Source organism: Saimiri boliviensis, chromosome 4 (genome assembly GCF_048565385.1).
Source record: "Saimiri boliviensis isolate mSaiBol1 chromosome 4, mSaiBol1.pri, whole genome shotgun sequence".
Lineage (NCBI taxonomy): Eukaryota > Metazoa > Chordata > Mammalia > Primates > Cebidae > Saimiri > Saimiri boliviensis.
The window spans coordinates 131,827,378-131,847,584 of NC_133452.1; the positions used below are offsets into that span (position 1 = coordinate 131,827,378).

Here is a 20,207-nt window from a genome sequence, read left to right on the forward strand (position 1 = left end):
TATTCCTCCAGATCCAACTTCTCTTGAGCTCCAGACCTGCTAGCTGGAAAGCTCCACCTGACTGTCATGCTGGTGCCTCAAACCTCCTTTGAGCACTTTATTACCTTGAGCAGATACACCTCCCATTATGTATATAACTATTTGTATATTGTCTCATTGCAGTGTACTGCAAGTTCTATGAAGACAGTGACTTTATCATTTATACCTATTGTCAAGCAGTGCCTTGCTCCTAACAGGTGTTTTTTTTTTTTTTTTTTTTTTTTTTTTTTTTGAGATGGAGTTTCGCTCTTGTTGCCCAGGCTGGAGTGCAATGGTGGGATCTCAGCCCACCGAAACCTCCGCCTCCCAGGTTCAAGTGATTCTCCTGCCACAGCCTCCCGAGTAGCTCTCTAGAGCTAGCACCTGAGCAGAGCCTGACAAGCTAGAAAATGCAGTATGTTCAGGGAAAGGAGCATCCTGAGGCAGAAGCAGCACAGATGTGAGGGAACATGTGATGAAGAAAGGACCACAGAAAGTCAAGGTCAGAGGTTGTACTTCATCCCGTGGGCAGTGGCCCAGGTAACAACAGTGAAGAAGTGATGCTCTAGAGAGCAGAGATACACTTCCACCCACCCAGTGTTTCATGGCAGGCATTGTGTCACCCACCGCTTGGGAATCCCTGGCTCCCTCCCTGCCCCCTCCATGCTGGACAGGATGTCTGCTGCCTGCCCCAAGGGGTCAGAGGAAGCCAGGGCCTCTAGGGCTCAGTATTTTTATCAGCCTAGGAAACAGGAGACACAGAAGCGGAAACCATGTGGTCAGAGAAAGTGAACAGCCCTTATCTCAGGGGAACCCCCACCAGGGCTGGGGGCCAGACACCAGGGAGGGACGTTGAAAAGACAGTGATCCGGTGGGCCCAGGTTTCAGGGCTTATTTTGCTTTAGTTTTATGTAACTCTGGCAGAAGGGGAGATGATGTGCTTAAAAACCAGTGAGAAATCTCTTGGGTGGAGGAGCAAATTTGGTCAGCAGAGGTTTCCATGATTTATCTCTCAAACCCCAGCTTAGGGATCCTAACCCCAACTCCCCCCAAGGCCAGACCTAGGCTCTTTGCATGCCACTTCCGAAAGCTCCGGCCTGTGAGAGGAACCGGACGCCAGGGTCACACACAGCTTGAAGTCTCTTCTCTGAATCACAGCAGCTTCCTCTCACAGGATCTTTCTCACCAGCCCTCCCCCTCTTGCATCCTGAACATCTGCCTGGTCCTTTCAGAGGCCTTGGGACTCTTCCTAACATCCGGTTCTCTTCTTCAAGGACCTCACGCCTGCCCACCCATGTTCCCATGTTTCCAGAGGCTTGCCCTCCCTACCCTCTACTGCCTTCCACTTCCACTCCTGGGGTTCTCCTGTAGAGACTGAAAAATCAGTTTCCGATTGATAAGATGCTGGCTCTGGCGTAGATATGCAGACTGCACTCACCAGCACATGCCTGTAATCTCCTTGCAGCCCTGTCCTTCCTTTCTCCCTAGTTCCCAGTTGTGTCCCGAGTGATAGTAGTGGGGTCTGGTCTGCCATTTCCTATGCTAGTTTCCAGGGAGCCCCCCCACCTCTCTGTGGTCATTCCAGACCCTTTCCCTGCACCCCTTAGGACTTCAACCACTGGTTCTTGAAAAAGGAAATGTTTATAGGGAAGGCTATGCCTGGGCTGCCCAGAGATGAACTCAGGTTTAGGATGGGGCAGAAGCTGAATGGCAGAGATGAAGACTGGGGCCCTGGAGGAAGAGAGATACAACTGACAAGCTACAGGGCAGAGACAGATGGAGCCAGGGGCCTGGCTAGCCTTGGGTGTGGAGCTGCGGTTGCCCAAGAACAGACAATCCAGGTTACATCATTTTGCTCTTTCCACCTCCTTCCCCTGCTCCTAATTTTAGCAACTGAAATTCCACTCCCCCATAGGGCTTTTCCTCCAGCCGTTCTGCTTGCATTGCCCATCCCCCCGGTCTCCTCAAGGCCCCCCAGCCCTGGCTCCCCCCAACTCGCTCATTCAGTGACTCAGCAAAGGGAAAGCCCTGTGTTGGGGGAAGGGGGTGTGAAGTGGGGAGGAGGATGTGGTTCAGCTTGGGGAGCCAGGGAGGGGAGGGAAACTGGTTTTGTTCCCCTTTTTGCCTCTGTTCACATCTATTTCTCCAGCCACAGACTGCAGGGTGAACAAGACCCCAGTGCAGGGAGCAGAGTGAGACTGGCTGGCAAACTGGGCCTTCTCAGGGCTGACCTGAGTGGGCATGCACAGGCTTCTCGCCTCCAGCTGAGGGCCCGCGTTAGCGTGTGCGTGTGTTGCAGGTGTGTGGGAGCTGTGGGTTTCAGCAGGCGGGCGGGAAAGGAGATGTCATGGGTGATGAAAACCACAGCAATGGAAAAAGACAGAGGAGACACTGGGAGTGAGATGTGGAACCAGGTCTTATTAGGAAATGGAAGAGTCAAGGAGCAGTGGTGGCGGCCCGCACCCCCCCACCCCCACTTGTTACAAGTTTCGCTCCCACCCATATCCTCTGCTGAGCAGCACCTGGCTCTTCCTTGTGGTCCCCATCCTCTCCCTTACCCTTCCTTCTGCCTCATCCTGAGGCTGCAGCCCCAAAGTTTCTTGCTTCTTCCCTAGGGTCACTTGAGGGCCTCTGCATGGCGATTCAGGGCCTGAGAAAGGGCTGTCACTGCTCCCATCACACGGCCCAGCTCCCAGGTCTCAATCTGGCTTCGGAATCGCTGCAGAAAGCGATCAGGGTGCCAGCGGACCTGCTGGACCCTCAAGTACCTCCTCAGAGCCCCCTGCTCCTCCAAAGGGGGGCCCCTGGCCACCAGGGCTGCAGCCATGGCCTCTGGGTCCCCTCCCCCAGGGCAGGGCCAGGGCACATCACCAAATCGCCAGAGGCTGCCCCTCCCTGCTCCTCTGGGGTGCTCTGCCCTAGGCCCAGCCCTGGCTGGTTTGGGCCCTCCGTCCCCTTGAGCCTCCTGCGCCCTCCTGGCTCGGCTCTCTCGCAGTTCTTCCTCCTTGACCCGGGCTCGCTCTCTGAAGAGCCGCTGCTCTTCCTCCTGCTGTCGCCAGCTCTGACTGGAGCCCTCAGCCCGTGGGGGTCGACGGGATCCCTCTGCTTCTCGCTGCTGCTGCTGGCACTTCTGGGCATGTTCCCGGGCCAGGCGATCTGACCAGGCTGAGAAGGACTCAGGTTCCTGGGTCTCATGGGAGGCATCACCTGTTTGGGAGGGTGGGGTGGGGGTAGTCGGAGAGAGGCCGTGAGAAGGTGGGAGGGAAGCACAGAGGAGGGGGCAGAGGAGCCTCGTGGGCCGCATTCATGCAGAAGGAAAGCAGCCAGCGGGGAAGGGCAGCTGTGGATGGCAGAGGGCTCCTCACCTTCAAACCTCCCCATGACTTCCTGCCATTCGTCCTCCAGCTCACCCTGGAGCTTCTGTCTCCATTCCCGCTCCTTGGAGGCATCATCTTCTTCCTCCTCTTCAGCAGAATCCCAGGGGGGTCCCCAGCCCAAAATTTGGCCAGGGGTCTCCCCATCCTTATTCTTTATTCCCATAGCAGAGGGACAGCGGCTCAGCAGTGGCAGGAAGAAATCGGTGTAGGCTGTTGGTGGGAGAGCAGGGAGCAGAAGTTAGCTGGGACTCCCACTCCTTGGCAGGGCTGCCATCTTGAATCCTGCTGCTCACCCACTCCCCTGGTCTTAGAGCAATGGAAGGGTGGACCACATGGATGCCTTCTGGGTATCAAGAAATAACCATCACTGACAAACAGACTGATAGTTTGCCACATGCATGATAAGTGTGGTAGCTTAAAATATTCTCACCTGTGTCTTCACAAACTATTTCAGTGTTCTAGAAGTTCTACTATGCCAACTGACATTTTCTGACCTGCCTCCAGCCACCAAGGCAGTGCCAAAATTCTTTGACTATGTATTTCATTTTTGGCTTAAAAATACTGTCACTATATAAATCCCTTTTTTTCTCACCTGAAACCATACATCAGACTGGTAAACAATCGGAACACTGTAGGCCATAAATACACAAATATATAATGCTTATCTTTTATTATCACTTATCAGTAAACTGAGTAAAACAAATGTTTTCAGGGGAATTTCTCTCAGCCATCCTTACTAGGGGACGATGGAAGAGGGGTGGGGAGCGGAACCAGCAAGAAGCATGAGCCACAGAATTCGGGCAGCAGCAGAGCAAGCTCTTTCCAAATGACTGCTGACCGAGGGCAGGGGAAAGGGAGCGGAGTATGACAGAGGGTCTCACCCATGGGCTGAGAGAAAACAGGAGAGGAACTGACATTCCTCAACTCCCCTTTTCTTCAGTCCCAACCTCGATGCATCCGGCCCAGGGGTAGTTGAGCGCCACACTACTTCCTTCACGGCCAACCCAGGCACCCTGTCCAGGGCCACGTGCTGTGGCTGCCAACCACCTCTTTCGTTGGCGGGGGAGTGGGGGGTAGAAGAAGGGGAGGGAGGCAGCCTTCCTTCCTGTGGACCTACTTTCTTTCCCCAGGGTTAGAGGAAATGGGCTAGCAGTCCTTAAATCTTTATTTGGTAGTGCTGGAAAGTACTGTTTACCTGGCAGAAAGCTGGAACAGGGGAAGGCCCAGCCAGGAAGGCAGGAATACAGAATGGCCCAGGCTTGGCTGGCCAAGGACCACCATCCCTACCCAAACCACATCAGGGTGAGGGGAGGGGGACACTTCTCCCTAGTGCTGCTGTGACCTGTTATAGGCCCTCTGAACCTGTCCCACCCAGGGAGTACCTGGTCCTGTCTTTCAGTCACACATTCCCCATCTGAGCTCACTGCAGGTGTGAGCATGGTGGGTGCTAAGGCTTGCATGGGAGATTTATAGTCATAGGTTTGAAGGAGTAGAGCCTCCAACTATAAAAACATAAGCAAACTATGGCACAGAACATTAAACAGCCACTACAACTGAGGCATGTGTTTGAAAAAAGCTAGCTACAAAACCGTAGACAGGATGAGATCCTAACTGTCTGAAACAAGAGACCAAATCCTATGGCTAGAAAAAAAAGAGGCCGGGTGTGGTGGCTCATACCTGTAATCCCAGCACTTTGGGAGGTCAAGGCAGGTGGATCACCTGAGGTCAGGAGCTCAAATCCAGCCTGGCCAACATGGTGAAACTCTGTCTCTATTAAAAATACAAAAATTAGCCAGGAGTGGTGACATGTGCCTGTAATCCTAGCTACTTGGGAGGCTGAGTTAGGAGAATCACTTGAACCGGAAGGCGGAGGTTGCAGTGAGCTGAGATCACGCCAGCCTGGATGACAGAGTGAGACTCTGTCTCAAAAAAAAAAAAAAAAAAAAAAAAGAAATGAATAAACTGGCAAAAAATATATATAATTTCTAGCCTATGGGTGGCTTCTCCCTCAATTTTATTTGACATTTTAATGTGAAAGGGATAAAGTTGAACTTTTCTTTTTAAAGAAAGAAGAAAAAATGTGCTATTAACAGTGTACTGTCTTCTCTTCCAGTCCTGTCTTGGTGTACCTAAATGCATACATATGACACGTTTATTCAGAGATATGTAACCATACTACAAATATTGCTTGTCAACTTGCTTCCTTCATTTAACATCTCATTTATATTTTTTTCCACAGGAGTATATACAGTCTACCTCACTCTTTTTGATGACTGTATAGTTAGTGTTCCACTGTGTGTACAAAACAAATCTCCTCACCCCAATACCCACAGACTTTGTTTCCAAAACTGTTCAGCCTCATGAGTACCTTTGTGGACTTGCTACAGTCTTTCTGTGGGGGTAGATTTTCATAAGTGGAATTTCTGAGTCAAAAAACATGTATAATTTTGTCAAACTGCTCTCAATAAGTTTGTGCCAATATACAAGTGTGCCTGTGTCTTCCTTTACCAAAATTCAATATCATCAACCCTTTTAATTTCTTTTTTTTTTTTTTTTTTGAGACGGAGTTTCGCTCTTGTTACCCAGGCTGGAGTGCAATGGCGCGATCTCGGCTCACTGCAACCTCCGCCTCCTGGGTTCAAGCAATTCTCCTGCCTCAGCCTCCTGAGTAGCTGGGATTACAGGCACACGCCACCATGCCCAGCTAATTTTTTGTATTTTTAATAGAGACGGGGTTTCACCATGTTGACCAGGATGGTCTCGATCTCTCGACCTCGTGATCCACCCGCCTCGGCCTCCCAAAGTGCTGGGATTACAGGCTTGAGCCACCGCGCCCGGCCAACCCTTTTAATTTCATCAGTTGGATAGATTAAAAAATGATTTTACTAATGATGTTTTTTCTTTCTTTTTTTTGGTGACTGAACTGCTCATATTCTTTGCTTTCTCTTTGGAAGCTATACATATTCCCCGTCTTAGGAAAAAAAAAAGAAAAAAAAAGGCCAGGCGTGGTGGCTCATGCCTGTAATACCAGCACTTTGGGAGGCCGAGATGGGAGGATCACGAGGTCAGAGTTTGAGACCATCCTGGCCAACATGGTGAAATCCTGTCTTAAAAAAAAAAAAAAGCCGGGCGCGGTGGCTCAAGCCTGTAATCCTAGCACTTTGGGAGGCCGAGGCGGGTGGATCACAAGGTCAAGAGATCGAGACCAACCTGGTCAACATGGTGAAACCCCGTCTCTACTAAAAATACAAAAAATTAGCTGGGCATGGTGGCGCGTGCCTATAATCCCAGCTACTCAGGAGGCTGAGGCAGGAGAATTGCCTGAACCCAGGAGGTGGAGGTTGCGGTGAGCTGAGATCGCGCCATTGCACTCCAGCCTTGGTAACAAGAGTGAAACTCTGTCTCAAAAAAAAAAGGAAATTCTACATATTGATATGAGGGTTCTACATATTGTATGTATTATACATATTATTAATATTTTCCTCATCTGTCTTTAAAAACACTTTTTTTTTTTTTTAAATTTGAGACAAGGTCTCGCTCTGTTGCCCCGGCTGGAGTGTAGTGGCATGATCTTGCTCACCACAAACTCCACCCCTCCTGGGCTCAAGTGATCCTCCCACCCCAGCCTCCTCAGTAGCTGGGACTACAAGACTACAGCCATGTACCATGCCTGGATAATTCTGTATTTTCTGCAGAGACCAGGTTTCACTGTGTTACTCAGGCTGGTCTTGAACTCCTGGACTCAAGTGATCCACCTACCTCAGCATCCCAAAGTGTCAGGATTACAGGTGTGAGCTGCCAAAAAATTTTCATGTAGTTAAATCTGTAACAACATATTATTTTCTGACTTTTTATTTCATTTCACTCTTAGGAAGGCTCTCTCTATTTTCAGATTATAAACCTTTCCCTGGCTGGGCACGGTGGCTCACGTCTGTAATCCCAGCACTTTGAGAGGCCGAGGCAGGTAGATCATGATCAAGAGATCAAGACCATCCTGCCCAACATGGTGAAACCCCATCTCTACTAAAAATACAAAAATTAGCTGGGCATGGTGGCACACGCCTGTGGTCCCAGCTACGCGTGAGGCTGAGGCGGAAGAACTGCTTGAACCCAGGAGGCAGAGGTTGCAGTGAGTTGAGATTGTACCACTGCACTCCAGCCTGGTGACAGAGCAAGACTCCGTATCAAAAAAACAAACAAAAAAAACCAAACAAACAAAAAACAACTTTCCCTGCATTTTCTTCTATTACTTTAAATATATACTTACTTTTATTTTTAGAAATTTAAAAACTCAGCTGGGTGCAGTGGTTCACGCCTGTAATCCCAGCACTTTGGGAGGCTAAGGTGGGTAGATAACGAGGTCAGGAGTTCAAGACCAGCCTAAGCAAGATGATGAAACCCCGTCTCTACTAAAAATACAAAAATTAGCTGGGCATGGTGGTGGGTGCCTGTAATCCCAGCTACTTGGGAGGCTGAGGCAGAGAACTGCTTGAACCTGGGAGGTGGAGGCTGAAGTGAGCTGGGATCATGCCACTGCCCTCCAAGGCTGTTGCTCTAGTGACAGAGCAAGACTTGGTTTCAAAAAAAAAAAAAAAGACATTCAAAACTCAAAAAAGTACAAAGTATAATACAATACACGCCCCCATTCCTACCACAGGGTTTGTTAATATACTCTCATGTTTGTAACATTGTTTATTTTAAAGAAATAAAATAATCACAGATAAGGGTACTTTTCTGTGATACTGCCTTCCAAGTTTCATTTCTCCCCAGACCATCCTGTCATATTCAGGTGTTTAATCTCCTGGAATTTACTTTTTGATTAGGTGTGAGGTAGGACTTGTTTTTCTCTAGAAGAGCCAAATGTTCCAACATCGTTTATAAAATAATTCACCTGGCTGGGTGCGGTGGCTCACACCTGTAACCCTAGCGCTTTGGGAGGCTGAGGTGGGCAGACTACGAGGTCTTAAGTTCAAGACCAGCCTGCTAACATGGTGAGACCCTTTCTCTACTAAAAATACAAAAATTAGCCAGGCATGGTGGTGTGCGTCTGTCGTCCCAGCTACTCAGGAGGCTGAGGTGGAAGAATCGTTTGTACCTGGGAGGCAGAGATTGCAGTGAGCCAAGATCCAGCAACTGCACTCCAGCCTGGGTGACAGAGCAAGACTCCATTAAAAAAAAAAAAAAAAAAAAAAAAGTCCAACTGGTCGGGCACAGTGGCTCATGCCTTTAATCTAGCACTTTGGGAAGCAGAGGTGGGTGGATCACCTCAGGTCAGGAGTTCAAGAGCACCCTGGCCAACATAGTGAAACCCCATCTCTACAACAACAAAAATTAGCCGGACACAATGGCAGGTATCTGTAATCTCAGCTACTTGGGAGGCTGAGGTAGAAGAATCACTTGAACCTGGGAGGCAGAGGTTGTAGCGAGCTGAGACTGTGGCACTGCACTCCAGCCTGGGTGACAGAGTGAGACAGTGTCTCAAAATAAAAAAAAAAAAGTTCACCTTTCTCCAGTATTAGAAATGCCCCCTTGATAGCAATTTAGCAGTATAGATCAGCTGTTCCCAATGCCCTTTAATATGCTGGACTTTCATACTGAGAAAAATAAATATAAAAAACATTTTAGCTGGGTGCAGTGGCTCATGCCTGTAATCCCAGAATTTTGGGAGGCTGAGGCAGGCAGACGGGGATCACAAGGTCAGGAGATTGAGATCATCCTGGCTAACACGGTGAAACCCTGTCTCTACTAAAACCACAAAAAATTAGCTGGGCATGGTGGCACATGCTTATAGTACCAACTACTCAGGAGGCAGGAGGCTGAGGCTTGAACTTGGGAGGTGGAGGTTGAAGTGAGCCAAGATCTCACCACTGCACTCCAGTTTGGGCAACAGAGCGAGACTCTGTTTCAAAAAAAAAAAAAAAACCATTTTGTGGAATGGGCGCAGAGGCTCACGCCTATAATCCCAGTATTCTGGGAGGCTGAGAAGGGTGGATCACCTGACGTCAGGAGTTCGAGACCAGCCTAGCCAACATGGTGAAACCCCATCTCTACAAAAAACACAAAAATTAGTCTGGGCATGGTGCCTCACGCCTGTAATCCCAGCACTTTGGGAGGCCAAGATGGGTGGATTACCTGAGGTCAGGAGTTTGAGACCAGCCTGGCCAACATGGTGAAACCCCGTCTCTACTAAAAATACAAAAAATTAGCCCTGTGTGGTGGGGGGCACCTGTAGTCCCAGCCACTTGGGAGGCTGAGGAAGGAGAATTGCTTGAATCCAGGAGGCAGAGGTTGCAGTGACTGGGCGACAGAGGGAGACACTGTCTCAAAATCAAACAAATAAACAAACAAACAATTAGATGGGCATGGTGGCGAGTGCCTGTAATCAGTTACTTGGGAGGCTGAGGCAGGAGAACTGCTTGAACCTGGGAGTCAGAGGCTGTAGTGAGCTGAGATTGCACCACTGCACTCCAGCCTGGGCAACAGAGTGAGACCCTGTCTCAAAAAAAAAAAAAAAAAACATTGCTGGGCGCGGTGGCTCAAGCCTGTAATCCCAGCACTTTGGGAGGCTGAGGCGGGTGGATCACGAGGTCAAGAGATCGAGACCATCCTGGTCAACATGGTGAAATCCCGTCTCTACTAAAAATACAAAACATTAGCTGGGCATGGTGGCTCGTGCCTGTAATCCCAGCTACTCAGGAGGCTGAGGCAGGAGAATTGCCTGAACCCAGGAGGCGGATGTTGCAGTGAGCCGAGATCGCGCCATTGCACTCCAGCCTGGGTAACAAGAGCAAAACTCCGTCTCAAAAAAAAAAAAAAAAAAAAAAAAAACAACAACAAAAAAAAACATTTTGTGGAGGAAAAATACACTTTGTCTTAGTGATGGAAGCACTGATCTTCTCTGACCTATTAGAAGACGTGAGCTCTATCTGAAAAGAATGGACACACTATCTCTTAAAAAAACATTCCTACCACTGGCACAGTGCCATGTGCCTGTAGTCCCAGCTACTCAGGAGGCGGAGGTGGGAGGATTGCTGGGGCCCAGGAGTTCTGGGCTGTAGTGTGCTATGCTGATTGCTTAGTGCAGACAGTAAGTTCAGCATCAATATGGTGACCTTCTGGGAGTGGGGGACCAGCAGGTTGCCTCAGGAGGGGTGAACCGGCCCAGGTCGGAAACTCCCATTCTGATCAGTAGTAGGATCGTGCCTATGAATAGCCACTGCACTCCAGCCTGGGCAACATAGCGAGACCCCCGTCCCCAAAAAAACAAAACAGGAAAAACCACTCCTTTTAGCTGGGTATGGTGGCATGTCCCTGTAGTCCCAACTACTCGGGAGGCTGTGGCAGGAGAATCGCTTAAACCCAGGCGGCGGAGGTTGCAGTGAGCTGAGATGGCACCATTGAACTCCAGCCTGGAGTGAGACTCCGTCTCATAAAAACAAAACAAAACAAACAAACAAACAAACAAAAAACCATTCCTTTAAAAAATGTCAATATCAGCAGCTTATACTCATGACTGACTGATGCTCAGAGGAGGAACAGGTAACAGCGGGTGGGGTGGACAAGGGGGCTTCAAGGAGATTGCTGCCAGGCGAGATGGCTCATGCCTGTAATCTCAGCACTTTGGGAGGCCGAGGTGAGTAGATCACGAGGTCGGGAGTTTGAGACCAGCCTGGCCCACACAGCAAAACCGCATCTCTACTAAAAATATAAAAATTAGCCGGCATGGTGGTGGGCACCTTTAATTCCAGCTACTCGGGAGGCTGAGGCAAGAGTATTGCTTCAACCTCTGAGGAAGAGGTTGCAGAGAGCCAAGATCGTGCCACTGCACTCCAGCCTGGGTGACAAGAGCTAGACTCTGTCTCAAAAACAGAAACAAAAAAAAAAAAAAAAAAAAAAGGAAGGAAGTTGGGCTTCTGCTGGGCTGTGAAGGGAGAATGACTTTTAGCAAAGTGGGAATCAGGTGGAAGGGAAGGTGACAGGCTAGAGATGAGCAGGCTTGGCTCTGTGTGTGTGCAGCATGAAGCAAGGCTGGAAAGCCAAATGGAACATAAATTGGATGGCCTTAAGCCCTTTAAAGCAGGGCCACAGCCTACTTGTACTGTGCAAGAGTACAGTGGGTGATGGATGTTAAACGTCTAGTGCTGTGCTAGCAGAGTGAAGAAGCACAGTAAATACTACATTTTAAAAAATAAAATTAAACACATTAAAAAACCGAAACCCCAAAAACCCAGACTGACTTTGGGCTTTATTCTTTCTGCAAAAACTGTGAGAAAAAAATACCCCTATTTCTCAGTTTTCGTTAACTCTGTTGTACGTAAAGGTTATTGTCTGACTGAAGTTTGTTTATACACAGTCTTTGACAGCTAAGACCTCTTCCCCATGTTGGGCTGAGTTGATGGTTCTAAAAAGAAGTCACCAAAAGCTTAAAAGGTAGGGGCCATTCATGATGTCTCATTGGCTGTGATAACCCAGCCCAGCCACTCCAATATGCACTGGCACATCCCTCACACCTAAACTAACAACCACCACCAGGGGATTCTGGGTCATTTAACCTGTTCGAAGAAGATATTTTAATTTTACTAAGGCAGGGTAGTCTATAAAAAAGCTGGAAGCTTGATTCTGCAGAGAGCATAAAAAAAAAAAAAAAATGCGGGAAGCTGAATGAGATGAGCCTTTCAATCAAGGAGTTAGAAGGCCATCTGGTGGCAGGGCTGGCAGGGGACCAGGAATAAACAAGGCCAGAGAGAACACAAAGTTTTTGGGAGTGAAGGTCCTGAGCTTGGAAGACAATGACCTTGAGAGCTGTGAGATTTCAACTAAGTCCCTGAACCTTCTGGGCTCTGCTTTCCTCATCTGTAAATGGGATACTAACAGTCTCACAAGCTTCTTAAAATTCAGTACAATAGGATTGGGTGTGGTGGCTTATGCCTCTAGTCCCAGTACTTTGGGAGGCTGAGGTTAGGAGACTGCTTGAACTCAGGAGTTGGAGAACAGCCTGGATAACACAGCAAAACAGTCTCTACCAAAAATACAAAAAATTAACTGGGCATGGTGGTGTGTGTTTGTAGTCCCAGCTACTAGGGAGGCTGAGGTGGAAGGATGGCTTGAGCCCAGGAGGTAGAGGCTGCAGTGAGGTAAGATCGCACCACTGCACTCCAGCATGCGCAACAGAGTGAGACCCTATCTCAAAAAAACAAAACAAAACAAAACAAACAAACAATAAAGGAAATTCCCACCACACTATCGGGGCATTTTTTTTTTTTTTGAGATGGAGTTTCTCTCTTGTTACCCAGCCTGGAGTGCAATGGCGCGATCTCGGCTCACCGCAACCTCTGCCTCCTGGGTTCAGGCAATTCTCCTGCCTCAGCCTCCCGAGTAGCTGGGATTACAGGCACGCACCACGATGCCCAGCTAATTTTTTGTATTTTTAGTAGAGACAGGTTTTCACCATGTTGACCAGGATGGTCTCGATCTCTTGACTTCGTGATCCACCCGCCTAGGCCTCCCAAAGTGCTGGGATTACAGGCGTGAGCCACCGCGCCCATCCTCAAGGGCATTTTTACTACTCTAGAAGCCTTAGTTGGGGAATATAAAAATAAAAATAGCATACTTATTACTTAGTATAAATAATAAGTGCCAAAACTGCACTAAGTGCTTGCCTAATTTGCTTATTTGAAATCCCATTTGTTTGGGAGGCTGAGGTGGGTGGATCACCTGAGGTCAGGAGTTCAAAACCAGCCTGGTCTTCATGGTGAAACCCCATCTTTAAAAAAAAAAAAAAAAAGAAAGAAATCCCATTTGTGTGAGGCAAATTGGGCTCACAGAGATAAGCTGCATGTCCTTGTCAATAGAGCTGGGGTCTGGATGCAGGTCTGTCTTGGTGTAATCTGCTCTTTTGGTCGGGCATGGTGGCTCATATCTGTAATCCCAGCACTTTGGGAGGCCAAGGCAGGTGGATCACCTGAGGTCAGGAGTTTGAGACCAGCCTGGCCAACGTGGTGAAACCCCGACTCTACTAAAAATATAAAAATTAGCCAGGCGTGGTGGCATGTGTCCGTAATCCCAGCTACTTGGGAGACTGAGTCAGGAGAATCACTTGAACCTGGGAGGCAGAGGTTGCAGTGAGCTGAGATCATGCCACTGCATTCTACCCTGGGTGACAGGGAGAGAGACTCTGCTTCAAAAAAAAAAAACAAAAACAAAAAACCTGCTCTTTTGCCTTCCAGGGTTCTGCCTCTTACAATATGAGCTATCAAGTTAGATGCCTATACTTGGTAAACTTAGTTTTAAGTAAAAACAACAACTGAAGAAATAAATCTGACTATGCTAGCCTATGTCAGGTATGTTTTTTTTTTTTTTTTTTTTTTGAGATGGAGTTTCGCTCTTGTTGCCCAGGCTGGAGTGCAATGGCGCGATCTCGGCTCACCGCAGCTGCCTCCTGGGTTCAGGCAATTCTCCTGCCTCAGTCTCCTGAGTAGCTGGGATTACAGGCACACGCTACCATGCCCAGCTAATTTTTAGTATTTTTAGTAGAGACAGGGTTTCACCATGTTGACCAGGATGGTCTCGATCTCTTGACCTCGTGATCCACCCGCCTCAGCCTCCCAAAGTGCTGGGATTACAGGCTTGAGCCACCGCGCCCAGCCTGCCTATGTCAGGTATGTTAAAGGAAATTTTTAAAAAGGGGGGTTTTTGACCATATGGGGGAAGTTTTGGGGGAGGGGCCTTTTGTCTATACTTGAGCTGGGGGATGCTATGAGTAGCAAACTCAAATTGAGTTAGGATTGTTCATCCCCATCTGGAGATTTTCCTCTAATGTTCTTACTCCAGAAGGAAATCTCTAGATGGGGAAAGGTTTCGCCTTTTATTCTAGTAAGAAGGATTCTACCTCTAAAGAGCTGCTTCCACCACATTATAATCACCAGGTTCCCTATCTAAATCCTTCAGCGTCAAAGGTTTTGCAGAATTCAAATGTTTTTTTTTTTGGGACTTGATAGGGCTAACCTAAAAGTACACTTACTGTACATTAGGTAGCCCAGGAGGGCCTGGGCAGCCCCAAGAACCAAACATATGAGTGTTTCTGCAGGGAAATGTATGAATATTGACATCAGTAGGATAAAAACAAATCATAGAAAGCTTACTTTAGTTCAGATTAGGTTTCTGTCCCAAAACGAATTTTGGTGGCAGCCTGATGAAAAATGTTTGGTTCTCAGAGTGTTTTTGAATTTAGAATTGTGGGTAAGGGAGCATGGACCTGTTGATAACACAAACAGGAACAAGGCCTGGCACAGCGGCTCATGCCTGTAATCCCAGCACTTTGAGAGGCTGAGGTGGGTGGATCATCTGAGGTCAAGAGTTTGAAACCTGCCTGGCCAACAGGGTGAAACCCCATCTCTACTAAAAATACAAAAATTAGCTGGGCATGGTGGCACACACCTGTAATCCCAGCTACCTGGGAGGATGAGGCAGGAGAACCACTTGAACCCGGAAGGTGGAGGTTGCAGTGAGCTAGGATCGTACCACCGCACTCCAGCCCAGGTAAGAAGAGTGAAACTCCATATTAAACAAACAAACAAAAAACGAAAAAGAAAAACAGGAACAACTGTCACCAGCATCTACCAATTGCTTATCGTGTGTGCTAGGTACTCTTATTATGTACTGCGTCAGTTGATTCTCAAAACATATGTGGCACAACATGGGTACCTTGAACATGGGCACAATAACTGTACAATGCTATAAGGTATAACACGGGACAATGTAGCTGTTAAAAGCATGGACACTCTATCTAGGCCACCTGGGTTATAACCTCTGCTCTACAAGTGACTGTAACTTTGGCAAACTTCTCTATGTCCTGTTTCCTCATCTGGGAAATGGGGGATAATATCAGTTCACCTCGTAACGTTGTGAGGATTAAAGGTATTACTTTGTGAGAAATGCCTGGGACATAGCAAAGGTTATGATTTTGATTTTTGCACATGGGCAAACTAAGCCTCAGGTAACCTGTCCAAGAATACACAGCTATCAAATGTGGAGCTGGGATTTGGAGTTGGGTTTTGAATCCAGGCAATCTAACTCCAGAGACTACCTTCTATGCTACTATTTGGCTACAAGCAAACAACCTGTCAAGGAACAAAGTAGCTACTAAACTAGACAAGATGTGAAATTTTAAGACCAGTTGCTGTCTTGGAAATGTTGGGTTCTTCAGACAATGGTAGCTCAAAAACGTAATGGCACAAATGACAGCCTCATGCCAACTTGGTTAACTCCTTCCCTAGGTACTGATGACCAAATAACTAGCTTATTTCTCAGCTATTGTATTGGTTGGCTTTCATTTCAGGTCTGGTCAGTTGCTCATGACCTTGTTCCCCACTGGACAGACTCACCATCTGGGCCCTGGCGGGCAGCAGCATGCAGTGCCGTGTCCCCATGGCGGTCCTGGTGGGCAGGGTCAGCCCCAAGCCGAAGAAGCAGGCACAGGGCAGGGGCATCGTGGCGCGCACAGGCCCGGTGCAGTGGTGGGGGCTGCCCAGCATCTACATCAAGGCCTGGGTGTCGCTGGAGGAGGGCTTGGGCCCGGACCAGCCGTCCTGCAGACAAGTAACGACGGAAGCGACGTTCTCGGCGTTGGCGACGGGAAGTGGAGGCCATGGAACTCTTGGGCTGAGGAAGGAAAAAAGGCAGCAGTCAGGACTTCAGCCTTGGCTGGTGCTTCTCCCTCCATCTCTGACATCCCCTGTTGTTTCTCCCTTGGTTCCGTTTATTTCTAACAACTTCAGCAAGAGATGAGACCTATTCCAACCCTGATCCTTTATCAGATGATAGAGTGGAAAAAAAAATTTTGGGGGGGTGCTAGGATCAGAGACTTAATTTTTTAATGTAAAATTCGAGAAAAGGGTAAATAATTGGTTTAAGGCTCAGAAGCCCAGGCAAACTTTTAACAAAGAACTTTAAAAAACCCAACAAGGCCAGCTGGGGACAATTTTTATCAGCAGAAATCTGAGTTTTAAAAAGTCACAGAAAATCTCCAATAATGATCTAGAAATTGAATATCATGTACCCGGCAGACAGATGTGGAGGCTTCTTCCTCTGGGACCTGGGGGGAGGGGTTACTCATCAGACCTGCCCCCGCCCCCCCAGTACCCCCAGAGCTGTAGGCCCCAAGGCCTGTGTTTAAGACGCTCGGAGACTGGAGGCGGGAAGGGCGGAGACACTCCAGAATGGAGGAAATGGCGCAAGCTGAGACGCAGGTGGAGGGCGGAAGTGAACTGTGAGGGGCGTTACCGGATGTCGTTCCGCCCCGATAGGGTGGTTCTTGGTCAGCTCTCCCTAGGGAAACTAGGGAACGTAAGCTAAAGGGTCCGTCTGAAACCAGAAGACTGGACTGGAGGCGAGGGGAGGTCGGAGAGAAAAAGAGAGCTACTTGGAGATTTTCCCCCGCCTCCTCTAACTTGGCGGAGAGAGGAGATGGTTCCGTGATGGACAAAAAGATGAGAGAGAAAACGGGAGATAAAGACAGGATAAAAATCACATTAAATGTGAAAGACAAAAGCAAAAACCACCGTGGGCCAAGAACAGGGACAGATCAAAAAAAAGAGAAAACATACAGACAAAAGACGGAAGAAGACTAGCGTAGGACGGGGCAAGTGAGATGCAGAAATTTGGACTTAGGAAATATGTAGAAAAAGATGGAGATGTTAACGGAGGCGAGGGAGGGGACAGGAGTGGAGAAAGAGAAAGGGAGACTCTTTTCTCAACACACGTTGCATGACGATATCCTTACCTTTTCACCCCATTCACAACCCCTTTTGCTTCCTCTGATACCACCAATCAAGCTCTCTTTCTCTGACCCGAGTACTCCCCAACTCCGCCCCTGCCTCATCCCTAGACCTTTCCGACTGCGAAGGCTAACCTGTTGGAAACCCGCAGCTTTGGGCCTGGTCTCTGCTGCTCCCAAGCGGCCCCCTGGGGTACTGCCTGAGCGAGAAGTGCTGGAAAGGAGGACGAGTCATCAATGGGAGGATCAGATTGGGGGAGACACCCGGTGCAGTAGGCTGAGGGAGAAGGGGAGCACTAAGACCCAGGGGTGGTGGGGGACTGCAGCAACGAGCTGGAGGAGGAGAAGTAAGCGGTGGGGGGTGGGAGCCATCTGGTACCTTGACTGTATTTCAAAACAGCATCGGCCATCACAACAGAAATGGCCAGTCAGTCCCAGGGTATCCAGCAGCTCCTGCAAGCTGAGAAGCGGGCAGCTGAGAAGGTGGCAGATGCCAGAAAGAGTGAGTCTCCTCTTTCCTCCCTTAGGAGTCTGGAAAGAAAATTGGGGGCGAGGGACAGCAAACATTTTGGGAAAACCCAAGGTTGGTGGGAAGAGAGCTAGGGTCTGGAGGCTGGTTAGGAGGGAAGAAATGGATGGATGTTAGAATCTAGCACCTGGTTGGCCGAGAGAAGGCTGTATAACTTTCTGGAAGGGACTGACCCCTGCTATTACATTTTGTGTGGGGGGTCCACCCCCGCCCACTGTCCTTTCTTCTGCCTCCAGGGAAGGCCCGGCGACTGAAGCAGGCAAAGGAGGAGGCACAGATGGAAGTGGAGCAATACCGCAGAGAGCGAGAGCAGGAATTCCAGAGCAAGCAGCAGGCGGTGAGTTGGGGCAGAGTTGGGATGAGACCCCGGTGCAAGTTGGTGGGTGCATCTAGTGAGGTGTGTATGGATGACTCAACGAGAAAATATGGTGGCAGCGGGCTGAGCCTGAGGGGACCCTGGCAGGGATCACATCAATGAAACTTTGTGATGATATGTAAGGGAGTCTAGGAGTTTTGAAGGACATGTAGAGCTGGTGAGGGGAATTGCCACAGTCTGTGTAAAGCATAACGTCTATGTGGAGAATGATTAACATTTGTGGTGGAGGGTAGAGTTTTACGGCCATGGGTGGTGAGGTGGTGGGGATATTACAGTCTGTTTTAGGATGAAGTTGCATGTCAGGTCTAAGGGGAAAGGGGATTGTGTTGATCTCTCTGGTGTTGGGATATTTCTGTGGGATGAGGGTGGTTTCTGAGAGGGCCTTTCTTCCAGGCTTTGCTTCAGGATCTTTCCTTTCATATTCCTGGACCCTTGTCTCTCTGTTTCTGCTTTTCCCTCTCTTCCACCTCTCTCCCCACCCCCCAGGCCATGGGCTCCCAGGGGAACCTGTCGGCTGAGGTGGAGCAGGCTACAAGGCGCCAGGTGCAGGGCATGCAGAGCTCCCAGCAGAGAAACCGAGAGCGTGTCCTGGCCCAGCTTCTTGGCATGGTCTGCGACGTCAGGCCCCAGCTCCACCCCAACTACCGGATTTCTGCCTAGGACCACCGTAGGGCCTGACTCCTTCTGCCAGTTCCTTCCCTCAAAGAAATCCTCCAATCAAAATAAAAAATCACCTCCCACCATAATCCTTGTCTTCTTTCCTCCCCCTAGAAATCCTAGGAGGCAGGATTCGGTAGTTTTCTGTGAAACTTATAAATATCCTTCTCACATCTGAATCTCCTTGTTGTTCTTTAACCTTCACTGGGACTTTGTAAACTCTCAAGTCATTCTCACCTAAACCCTCTGTGAAATTTGTAACATGGGGAAGTAGGAATGTGGAAAACATCCTGACTTCAGCATCTGGCAGATGGGGGTCCCACTCCTGACTCTGTCACTTGCTGGCTGTGAAACCAGGACAAGCTACTTAACTTGGTAGCCTCAATGTCCTCTCCTGTCAAACGGGAATGATAATAATGCCTACCCTGTGAGTGTTGCTTCAGTGATTACGAATCATTCTGTAGAGTTAACATAGTTCCTCGCATGTAGTAGCAGTGATTCAATAAGTAGCAACCTTGTGATACTATTACCACCACCTGCACACTGCCCAAAACCGACACAGCTATTTCCTCACTTCTATCAGTGGCTCTCTAATTCCACATGTTCATTCTGTGACCTTAGTTATTTTCTGAATAACTGGTTCTTCTTTTTTCCCAGAGACCTTCTGATCTCCAAAAAGAGGAGATGATGACTTCATTTAGCCCCTCTCTTACAATTCCAGGTAGATAACTGCATTTTGTAGCCTGTCTTTGTTTTTCTTATGCTGATCTTTCTCTTTATTGGATTTTCCTCCTTTCCTATTTCCCCAAAGACTTATCAGATACTCACTGCTTTCTAAGATATAAAATGAGACTATGTCCCCTCATTTGCATGGCCTGCCTTTCTACGTCCGTGATGCCTTACTTTCCCATTGTAACAATAAAAAAAAAAAACTGTCAATAAAATAATTATTGGCAAATAAACTGGTGAGTTGAAGCAGTCTCCTTTTGCCTCATCATTTATCATTTTCAGCCACTTTCTTTCTTTTTTTCAAGGTGGAATTTTGCACTTGTTGCCCAGGCTGAAATACAATGGCGCCATCTTGGCTCACTGCAACCTCTACCTCTGGGGTTCAAGTGATTCTCCTGCCTCAGCCTTCCAAGTAGCTGAGATTACAGGTGTGCGCCATCATGCCTGGCTGATTTTTGTATTTTTAGTAGAGATGGGGTTTCGCCATGTTGGTCAGGCTGGTCTCAAACTCCTGACCTCAAGTGATCCACCTGCCTCAGCCTCCCAAAGTGCTGGGATTATAGCCATGAGCCACCACGCCCAGCCTTCAGTCACTTTCTTGTTTCTTGTTTACAAATTCCCTAAACAGCCCAAATGGCTATCCTTTGAAACCTGTTGGAGAAACAAGAACAAGTAAGTACTTTATTATTTCTCTAAACTGAGAACCATGGTTCCTCATTTGGGAATCTGAGGACTATAGATGGCAAC

The 20,207-nt window shown here is 48.4% G+C and overlaps 2 protein-coding genes across 5 annotated transcripts; one reads left to right on the forward strand and one right to left on the reverse strand.

The window, feature by feature from the left end:
• Nucleotides 1–900: 900 nt before the first annotated feature.
• Nucleotides 901–17,313, reverse strand: NFKBIL1 (NFKB inhibitor like 1). Of its 4 annotated transcripts, none has more exons than XM_003944358.4 (4): nt 17,176–17,313; nt 15,779–16,055; nt 3,429–3,605; nt 901–3,225 (listed from the first exon to the last, which is right to left on the reverse strand). In XM_003944358.4, exons 1-4 carry the CDS (start codon nt 17,272–17,274, stop codon nt 2,636–2,638), a joined length of 1,143 nt encoding a protein of 380 aa, XP_003944407.1. In that variant the 5' UTR covers nt 17,275–17,313; the 3' UTR covers nt 901–2,635. The 4 variants fall into 4 exon arrangements, with proteins under 4 accessions (XP_003944407.1, XP_003944406.1, XP_003944405.1 ...); XM_003944357.4 differs by having other exon boundaries at nt 3,384–3,605; nt 17,176–17,312; XM_003944356.3 differs by lacking the exon at nt 17,176–17,313 and adding an exon at nt 16,453–16,659.
• A 54-nt stretch (nt 17,314–17,367) lies between these two features.
• Nucleotides 17,368–19,712, forward strand: ATP6V1G2 (ATPase H+ transporting V1 subunit G2). The gene is made up of 3 exons (XM_003944360.4): nt 17,368–17,671; nt 17,935–18,035; nt 18,561–19,712. The coding sequence occupies exons 1-3, from the start codon at nt 17,590–17,592 to the stop codon at nt 18,732–18,734; spliced, it is 357 nt and encodes a 118-aa protein (XP_003944409.1). The 5' UTR covers nt 17,368–17,589; the 3' UTR covers nt 18,735–19,712.
• Nucleotides 19,713–20,207: the final 495 nt, after the last annotated feature.